Below are 10740 nucleotides of genomic sequence, written 5' to 3'. Positions count from 1 at the left end.
CAGGGTAAGCAATTGTTTACATACTTTTCTACATCTGCCCTCATATTTGGACACCAACCTGCCATTTGTAGTCTGTCAAGGGTCTTGTATATTCCCATATGCCCATTATCATGTACCAGTGAGATAATTTCAGTTTTAATTGCTTTTGGAACTACCCAGACAGACATATCATCATCCGTTTTGGTAGCCAACACCAGTCCTGTTTCATGTTGCCAAATTTTCCATCCTTGGTGTTTTTCTTTTGATGCCAATTTTTTATTTCAGGATCTTTTTTCTCTGTTCTATTCTTTCTCCTTCTCTTTTAGCTATTGGGATTGTGGCTGCCATACTATCCCCTGTTTGGCTCCTTCTTTAGCTTGTTCATCTGCCTTCTTATTCCACTGAGCTTCTTCAACATTTTTCTCATGGGCTTTTACTTTTCCCATAAATAGTGGCTGTGTCCTTTGTTGTGATAAATCCCACAAGTATATCAACTTTTCAGCATGAGCAATGTATTTACCATCTGCTGATTTCATGCCCCTCTTTTGCCACTGAGGCATCCAAGTCACTATTGCTCTCAAAACCCATTCAGAATCTGTGAAAATAGCCACCGTTTCATCCGCTGGCATATTTTCCAATGCTACCACTACAATTTCAGCAGCTTGTGCTGAATGAGCTACGCACTGTTCCTTAAAAACCTTTTCATCGGCTATTCTTACTGCTGCATACCGTGTAAGTGCCTTGCCTTCCTCGTAAAAGCTTGAACCATCCACAAACCAAATTACATCTACTCTATCAATGATCTCACTTAAAATTGCTCCATAGCAATTTGCTTAGCCAGTCATCAAAGTGGGTGTGATTCAGCTCTGGGAAAGATTGAGGAATGAAATCCTTCTGAATATTTTATTCATTTATTTTTATTTCTGCACCTAAGCAATAGATGGACAGCTTCAGCATTTTAGTACCAAGTTAGCAGTTTGAGTCTCAGATCTGGATAGCTCTCCTCTGTTTTGTTGGTGTTCACTCAGAGGGGGAAGCCTGGAGATATTTTAAGCCATCTGCTCTTATTTCCTGCCCACTCAAACCCATGGTAGAGCTAGAATTTTTCAATCATACATGTCACACAATGAATCAGAGCCAGGGCAATAGGAGCTGGGCTTGGGCTGATGGCTGTATTACACTGAAATAGGACAGAGACAAGACAGTAGACTCTCTGTATGTGACTGATTGTCTTCTCACAATGTGGGGCACCACTGCTATGGTGCCACCCAGCCTCAGTTATAGCCCATGCTATCTTAGGAGAGGAGCTGACTAAGTATCCCTTGGAGTGGAGTACATGCATTTTATCATCCATTCTAACAACTCAAGTTAGTAAACACACCAAAATGTGGCATACTGAAAACAGCTACATAAATAAAACAAAGATATAGCCATTAAGTGAAAGCATAAAAAATATGCACCAGAGGCCCAATTTAATAACCTACTCCCATAGACCACTAAATCTTCAGGGAAAGCTACTCTCAAAAATTAAAACATCTGCCAAAACACTAGCATGCTACGGACTTTTGCAGTCCACAAAACTTTACCTCTTGCATGCATATTATTTGCACACATAGCTCAGCTTTAAGATGCTAAACAAATCTATGAGTCAACTAGAAATAGTCATGCTCTCCTTGCAAATATTAATACAGTATTTTCTGATACTGGAAAAGAGAGTAAAAGGCATTCACTCAGGTTTATACAGTTTCTATGGGATGTCAACACTTAATTTGATTAATACTTCACACACATAGAACAGTCAAAATAAGTAATAAAGTGACACAGACAGCAAACAAAACTGACAACACTGAAAATACAAAGGGAAGTAAAACATCAAGTGGTTGGTGGTTGTTATGTGTATTTTAAATGAGTGTTTCTTGAAAGTGCAACAGAGCCCTTTCAGCCCTGTAGAAAAAGACAAAGTTCTCCCGGTTTCACATTGTAATTTGTGTGTTTCACCAACTCAGACACTCTGAGGGAGTAGGCTCATTAAGTTTCTACAAGTGCAGGCCTTAAGTAAATGGAGCACCTTAACACATGGCTTTGGAGTTTGCAGACAGACCCCTGCTTCAAAAAACTTGTACATAAAGTCTTCGTTCTACAAAACACCTAGCACCAAGTGCTTGGTAGTTTCTATTTATGAGTCAATGGGAGTACTCTGAAGAGCCAGAACTATACCAGATAGCAAACATCTGGCCTTAATAGTTTTCAGTACCTCTCCCCAAACAAATTCTGCAACTTAATAGACATCACTCATCTGGAGGCATCTCTCCTGGCCACCCCAGCCCTGGAGCTGGGCTGGGATGTGGCAGGTTAGAAAATACAAGAATGATACTGCAAATCAAACTTTAAAGGTATAATAGATGTTCCCAGACAAAACTAAATCCAAACATTTTAAGCAGCTGGTGGAGGTAGCATTAAGTTTAGGAACTAGATCAATGGTTCTCAAAACTTTTTTTTCACGGACCACTTGAAAATTGCTGAGGGTCTCGGCAGACCACTTAATGATCTTTCCAAATGTTGTTTGTACCATTAGCTAACTATTGTAAAGCACTTTGAATAAAAGCACTATATAAAAAAACCTTAATAATAATTAAGGTTTTTGTTCTACAAATAAAAGCACACAACTCATATTTTAATATCAGTAGTCTTACCTTTCTAATGCGATGGATGTGCCCTCTCTCCCCCACCGCAGCAGCCCCCAAGGGCGGGGCTGGGGCTGGGAAGGAGGGGAGTCTCCCTGCCACAGCAACCACCAAGCTGGGTTGGGAAGCAGCGGGGTCTCTCCCTCTCTTCCCTGCCGTGGCAGCCCCTGAGCTGGGGCTGGGAAGGAGGGGGTTATCTCCCCCACCTAGGGTGACCAGACATCCCGATAAAATCGGGACCGTCCTGATTTTTAGCTGTTTGTCCCGTGTTCCGACCGGTCGCGGGGCAGGATGGATTTGGCCCCGGCGGGCGCCCCCCGGTTTTTTTTTTTTTTGCTCGGCCGGCAGCACTCGGCTTTTTACGTGGATGGCCCTTCATTCTCTCATGAGCGGCCGCCCAGGCTCTCACCTTAGAGGGATCTATCTGCGGACCACCTGAATGGAGCTCGCAGGCCAGAGTTTGAGAACCTCTGAACTAGATTAATTAACCTATGTACCAGTTAAACAATTCTGAAATGCCATCCAATGCAAAAGCTAGGCATAAATAATACATTGTCATTTTTGTGATTATAGAAATAGTTATTAAATATGATTTTTAATGACAGTTTTGGAGAGATGATTTATTTGGATTTTTAAAAAAAAAAACAATTATTTATTCTCCAGCCAGAACTACTTATCTACGGGGATCTCCTTTTTGAAAAAATAATAGCAGTTGTATATAAAGCACATCTCAAATCCTGTTTCTACTTTTACTATTCAGTTGGCTTGACTTGACTTCTGTACAAAATTCAGGTACAATCAGTGGTAGAATAATGAAAATGAGGCTAAATACATTTGATGATTGGCAGAGAGAGGTAAAATCCTGCAAAATGCATATATTTGTAAATGGCACACAGGGGGTAATCTTCAACATAGTGACAAACAAATATGACATTTAAAAAGTAACATTTAGGCTGTGTCTACACTACCACTTTCAGCGCTAAAACTTTAGTCGTTCAGGGGTGTGAAAAAACACCCCCCTGAGCGACAAAAGTTTTAGCGCTGAAAAGTGCCAGTATAGACAGCGCTTTATTGCCGCGCTCCCGGCAATAAAGTTACCACCGCTCATTGAGGGTGGTTATTTTTTATCGCCGGGAGAGCTCTCCCCCGGCAACAAAGCATGACTACACTGCCCATGTCACAGCACTGCCGCGGCCGCGCTGTAATGTGGGCAGTGTAGACATACCCTAAGTTAAATCTTTCTTACTGGTATTGTGGTGGTTGTCTGTCTCTCCCAGCCACTGCCCACAGCTCAGCTGCAAAGTTTGCAGCCCCGCTGGGGCTGCCTGGGACTCTCTTGTCCCATCTTTCCCCGCTGCCGCTTGCACACCGCAGCCCAGCTTGGGGCTGCCTGGGAGAGAGACTCTTTCCTGTCTATCCTGGCTGCCTGGGAGAGGGATTCTGTCCCATCTCTCTCTGCTGCCGCCCACAGTCCACAGCCCAGCTGGGGCTGCCTGGGAGAGAGTCAGACTCGTCTCTGATTCACCTCTCCCCCCCCACCTCACCCCACTGACCCCCACCCATCCCCTAGTCCCCCCACTCACCTGCACCCACCAATATTTCCCCCACCAAGCCCACCAGCTCACCTCCATGTTCTCTGTCTGCAGGGTTAGGACGCAGGAGCAGGCACCTGATTATTGGAGCTACACTGCGCGGCTCCAGTAATTAGGTGCGCAGCCCTTCATTGCTTCATGCGCAGGCCGCACCTTACAGGAAACTATGCTGGTAGTAGCCAATTGGGGCACAAAAGGTTGTCCTACTTTGGGTATGCTAAAGCTGGGGCTTGTGCTAATGCTTTTTTAAGCTGTGCAAAAGCTACCTGCTGTTCCAATCCCCATTCCCAGTTATTACCCTTTTTAAATAATGTATACAGTGGGCTGGCTTTCTCTGCATAATTCTCTATACATTCTCTTGAGAAATTTGTCATACCCAAAAATGACCTTCAAGTAGATATATCTGTAGGGGCTGGTAATTTTTGCAATAATTCTATCCTTTGTTTATCTGGTGATCATCACTCTTGTCCTAACGTTACTCCTAAGTAGTTTACTTGCTGTTGGCATATTTGGGCTTTTTCTGGACTAACCTTAAACCCTGTTTCCTTTATTTTCTGCAGTACCAAATCTAATATTCCTAAATTTTCTTCCTTAGTTTTTGTGCTTAAAAGGATAATATCTACATACGATATGATGTTATCCTTATTAGGCATGTTATCCCACATTTTGTTCATGCACATATGGCAGATAGCAGGGCTGTTATGGAAACCCTGTGGGGTTCGACAGAAACAGAACTGTCTTCACGGGAAGGTAAAAGCAAACTTGTACCAGGAGTCTGGGTGTAAAGGGATTGCAAAGAATACACTGGCTAAATCTAGCACAGTGAACCATCGTGCTCCTCCTATAACAGAAGCAATCACTTCACGATACTTTGCTACCACTGGAGCAATCACTGGAGTTACCTTATTCAATGGCCTAAGATCAATGGTTAATCTCCAAGTTTTACCATCTGCCTTTAAAACTGGCCAAACAGCTGCATTATTCGTGCTTTGTTGCTCTACTATTACTCCTTGATCCAAAAGCCCTTGAATAGTCCTCATTAAACTGGGTTCTGCTTCCTTAGGATACTTATATCATCTTTGAGGTGGGGGATCTGGTCCAGTAATGAAGACTTCTGCTTTTATTTTTCCACATTCTGCCTTATTGGTTGTCCAAACTTCCTTATATTTCTGAGCTATCTCCAAAACTTCTGCTGGCCAATTAGGCCATTTTATCTCTTCAACAGCCTTGATAGCAGCTAACCTATACCCTGCCTCAATAATAATTGGTTGATCTTCTGTTCTGGTCCTATTAGAAGGTATTTCCGTAATACCTTATTTACCAAATCCACTGTCACCTCAAGCTTACCTAATACATCAACACCCATTTAAATTCATCAAACCAAACTACTTCTTTATCGTTTTCCCCCTAATTGAAAATGAATTGGAGCACTAAATGGTACTCTACTCATTGCTTCATTAAATCCCTGCAGCTTTCTGACTATTACAGGAGGTCGAAATAAATTCTTATTATTTGTGCTAACTAAAGAAAATGTGGCACCTGTGTCTATTAACATATTTTGTCCGAACGCTCCCCTAGTAAACTTCATATATGCAGTGGGTGTCTCCCAGTCATCCATTTGTAAATGTATTACTAAATTAGCATGATCTTCTTTTGCCAATATTGGGGAGATATGGGGCGCTCAGCCTTCCTATGCTTGATTTGGAGAGTGGAATGTAGCCGTGGGCATGCTCCTTTTATGATTTGCCAGCCATCAAAGCATTTCGTCTGTGGGAAGCCCATCAATTTGTTCTTTAGGTTCATACTGTAAAAATTCTTTCCAAAGCCAGTTTCTTCCTGGATCACCTCTTTTTCGTTCATAAGGAACAAACCTTCTATTCCTATTTTCTTCTTGCTTCAATCCTTCTCTATTTTGCTGGTTCTGCTGATTTCCTCGTCCTCTAGGACCATTATTAGAGAAAGTTACTACTGATACTTTCTCAGGTTTTCCTTTCTGGAATGACTTTGGAGGTGGCATTGTCTCTCTTTGTATTTCATAACTTTTTTTTTACTTTATCTTCTATGATGTGTAGAGGGGTTTGCACAGGATTGTAAGAGACCATCGCCATTCTGATCATTGGATCAAAGCCTAGCATTAATGCTTTTAAACTGTGAGGAATCATATATCAACTGATATCCCAATGGGATGATTCCTGCATGTTTGTACAATAATTTATTTCTAGTTTCTATATTTCTATACGGTTCAGGTCTTTCCTTTGGTCTTTGCTTCTCCTGATGAAACCGTACCACTGGATATTCTCCAGGAAAGAAAAACTTCAAAATTTCTCATCCTATTATATCAGTATCACCTTCTCCTCTTCCCTGGATGTCGTAAGAAAGTCCAGCAAATTCATCTGAATTTAGGCATTCTTTTATTAATGCAGAGAGATCACCTCCTGTTAATCCAGGTATCCCCGTTGTCTTCGCTAGCCATCCGATCACTGTGTTCCTGTTCAAAGGACCCAGGGATTTTCCTAGAGCTTTAATTTGCTCAGGGCTGTTGGGTCTTTCCTCTCTCCTGTACCCCTGATTCCTTGTGCAGAGTTTTGGTTACTGAGGAGGTAATAATTGGAGCTATGGAAGGTGGTCTTCGATATTCTTCCGGCTCTTCCCATGGTTAGTCATAAAATTCCAGAATGGACTCCTTGGGATCCTCATAACAAGGAGGATCAGGCTTGCTGAAAGCAATTCCAGGCCCCAGGGCCAGGGCTGTCCCTAGGGCGGTGTGGGGCCCGGGGTGGAAGTGATGAATCTGTCACTTCTGGGACCGACCTGTCACCTCCGGGACCGACCGCGCTAGCCAATCGTGCCAGCCCGCGGGTCCCCCCAAAGCATGCAGCCCAGAATGGTCGCCCTGATTCACCGTACCCTAGGGACGGCTCTTCCCACGGCAGAATAGTCAATGGGCCCCCTAGAAAGGCCCGCCTGACATTTGGGTGGTGCTGCGCTGGCTGGTGCCCAGCGAGCTGCTGCCGGCTGCACTGCTGGGTGCGCTCATCTGGCACGGTCAGGGCTTCCACATGCCCGCGTGGCTGCCTTAGCCACTGCTGGTACCACCCTGCACGCGTCTAGGAGCCCTGCGGCCTGCCCAGATGATTTTAAAAGGTAGCGGTGTCTGAGGGCCCCCAGGCCCTTTTACATCGCCCAGGCCCCTGAGCAGTTGCCCCCTTTACCCCTCCCCTCCTCCCCCCAGTCGGCAGGCCTGAGGAGGACCCATATCTTCTTCATCAGATTCCACCTCTTCACCACTTAGGGGTTTTATTGCCGCTATAACTCCTTTATTGGCTTTCAATTCTTCCTTTGGTGCACGAAATCTTCCTTCTGCATGCTTCATGATTTAATTTTCTCTTTTTTTGTGTCTGAGGTGATTAATTTCATTGCAGCTTCTCTATCTATTGCCTTTTGTTTCCATTCTTCAAATTCTACTGTTAGCTTCTTTTGCTCTTCTTTTATTTCATTTAGTTCCTTCTGTGACTCAACAATCTGGAGTGTTTGAGTCAGAATAATGGCGCTCAGTGTATCAGTTTCTGCTGTTAGATTAACTTTTTCTTTTCTTAGTTCTCTTAGTTCCTTGAATGCTTTATTCATTTCTGTATCTAGAGTTGTGGCTGCAAGCAGGAGTCCTTGCAAGGCAACTCGTTTCTTCTCCTTTTTGCTTGGTTTCCTTGAGCGCAAGCCTGGTTAGGTTTAAAACATTAATGTATAATCTTACTTTGTTACTAACTCTTGAATACAACAATTGAAACCATTGTAGAAAAACCTAGATTACTTTCTATCACTTTTTTGCAGTTCATCAAGCTTGGAATTAATCATTTAACTTTTGGAAACATCCTATTAGGGCAAGGCCCTGTGAGTTTATACTGCACCTGCCTGGGGCTCTAGGGGTGTTACCCCACTACAAATAATAGACTAGAGAATGATTTTAAACAGGAGTGAAACCGATGCTTTCAAATCACTTCCATAGTATTGTCAACCCCAAATGTTCAAAAATCAAGAATCAGGCTCACCAAAAATCACGAGATTGGCTTTAAAATAATGAGATTATTTAAAAATAATAGATTTGGTGGGAGGTTTTATTTACATTCTGCTTTTTGAGCTTTTAAGGTGCACTGGGGTCACATTTTGAAGCTTTCTCCATAGCCACAAGGGTTAGAAACTTCATTTTTCTGAAAGAATGAAGGCTAAAATCATCACATACCACTTGACTCCAGGAGCTGGGGCTTTAAGGAAAACAATAATTATCATGAGACTCATGACAAAATCATGCGAGTTGGCAACACTGCTTTCACTTCTGTTTAAAGGCTAGTTACTTTCCAGAAGGCTCTTAAACACAACACTACAGTGATTGAGTTGCAGTTTCCACAGGAGAATATATTAAGTCAAACACCAAGAAAATTCCACGTTTTAAAGTTGGGGAAAAAATTGAGTCTTCTGAGGTATATCAGGGCCACTGCAGGCAGGAAAGGAAAATAAACAGGCACAGGAGCTCTGGGCAGCTCTTCCTCTTGAAAGAAAGTTGGAGGGTCAAATCTTCTAGTTCTTAATCAAGTAACAGTTCTATTGGCATCAGTGCCTACACTCACAGATATAAACATCACAGTGAACATGTGATAACATGTGTGGTCAATAACTATACACTTCATACTTAAATATCTGAGACATCTTATTCAGAGTTACACATCTTATATGTATTGGCTCAGGGTCTACATTTTCTAGCATATTCTGAACAGTGCTGAGCGCACAGATCGTGCTCAGGGAATGATACAAATCATGACAATAATGGTCGACTTTATGGACTTGCAAATTGCAAGACAAGGCGCTCCAACCAACCATCACGGGCAGTAAGGAAGAACTGAGAGGGCGTAGGGTCGGTGGTGCCTAATATATCGACGCATGAGCACGGCACTCAAGGGGGGGCCGCAGCCGACCCTAAAGATACCACTAAGGCAGAAATATCCGACAGCCGTGCACGTGGGTGCTCACACACCTAGAATGGAATCGACATGAGCAGGCACTCGAAGAAGAATGTAAATTCCAACATGGAATAACCCATGTTCTTTTTTCTTACTATCATTTTAAGTAAGGGAAAACCAAAGTGTAAAAAAAAAAGAAAAAAAGGGGTTGGGAGTGGTGGTAGGGGGAACTTTCTCTTATCACTACAGAAAGCAGCACACTAAATTCACAGCCTTTATAGCAAACCAAACTAGCTGCTGTTAGTAATGGCAACTGTTTTTAACCCCTACATCAGGGAACGGCAATGTTTGGCACGCGGCCCACCAGGGTAAGCACCCTGGCGGGCCGGGTCGGTTTGTTTACCTGCCGCGTCCGCAGGTTTGGCCGAACGCGGCTCCCACTGGCCACGGTTTGCCACTCCAGGCCAATGGGGGCTGTGGGAAGCAGCGCGGGGCGAGGGATGTGCTAGCCGCCGCTTCCCGCCGCCCCCATTGGCCTGGAGCGGCGAACTGCGGCCAGTGGGAGCCACGATCGGCCAAACTTGCAGATGTGGCAGGTAAACAAACCGGGCCGGCCCACCAGGTGACTTACCCTGGCAGGCCGCGTGCCAAACATTGCCGATCCCTGCCCTACATCTATATTTCAAAAAACAACCATCCTTTATCATGTACAACCTGCAATAATGTAAATGTACAACCCATTAGTATTATAGGGAGGAAAAATTGTTGTTTTGAATTTGTACACTGACTTGACCTAATTTCAATAAAACAAGCAAACATTTTAAAATACAGTTATTAATCAGAGTTGCAAATTTGTAGTCGGCGGAAAACTATCATTTGTTGAATTTGACTTCCATCTTGATCTAAATTAAAAAATAAAAAAAGTTTAAAAACACATTTCAAAAATAAACCATAATTCTGTAAAATATTAAACATCTTACAAAAATTTGTTAACCCTTCTCGTGTGGCTTGTGATACTGCAAGAAAAAAGGCATCGTCCTATTTAAAATAAATATCTATTTTTCGCTAAACACCCCACATGCATAAAAACGTGGTAGCGCACATAAAATAGTCTTTTCCCTTACCATTTTGTTGCTTCCCGTGGAGGCAGATGTCTTATGTAAAAGCACGTCAGCACTATTTCTTTGAACACCATGTCCAGGTTTCTCTATTTATAGGACTAAACCTGTTTTTCAGAAAATAGGAAACAAAAGGAGAGGTATATGTGAAAATTATTTTTTTTAAAAGTCCATTCTTCAGTAACCCCCTTACACTTAATTTGAAAAAGTTTATTTTATAAAACTTTGTTAATTTTCATTTTATTTCATTGTTAAAAATAATTTTTGAGCAAAAGAAGGTATCTGCATATAAAATTCTTTGCTTTTTTTCTCACATAATACCCACATTTGTAAATGAATTTTGCTATTCATTTGTTAAAAAAATTATAAAAACTCTCTAACTGGGTTAGGACGAAAAGCTGTCTTTGTGCTTTAG

At 42.5% G+C, this 10740-nt stretch overlaps 1 protein-coding gene across 1 annotated transcript; it reads right to left on the bottom strand.

Annotated features, from left to right (window-relative positions):
* Positions 1 to 305: 305 nt before the first annotated feature.
* Positions 306 to 7628, bottom strand: LOC115271348 (ribonuclease H-like). The gene is made up of 2 exons (XM_029913256.1): positions 7468 to 7628; positions 306 to 738 (listed from the first exon to the last, which is right to left on the bottom strand). Exons 1-2 carry the CDS (start codon positions 7626 to 7628, stop codon positions 306 to 308), a joined length of 594 nt encoding a protein of 197 aa, XP_029769116.1.
* Between the last annotated feature and the right edge of the window lie 3112 nt (positions 7629 to 10740).

Source organism: Terrapene carolina, unplaced genomic scaffold (genome assembly GCF_002925995.2).
Source record: "Terrapene carolina triunguis isolate 2854851 unplaced genomic scaffold, T_m_triunguis-2.0 Scaffold558, whole genome shotgun sequence".
Taxonomy (NCBI): domain Eukaryota; kingdom Metazoa; phylum Chordata; order Testudines; family Emydidae; genus Terrapene; species Terrapene triunguis.
The sequence above is the reverse complement of the archived record's forward strand: the minus strand, read 5'-3'. Positions and strand labels throughout refer to the sequence as shown.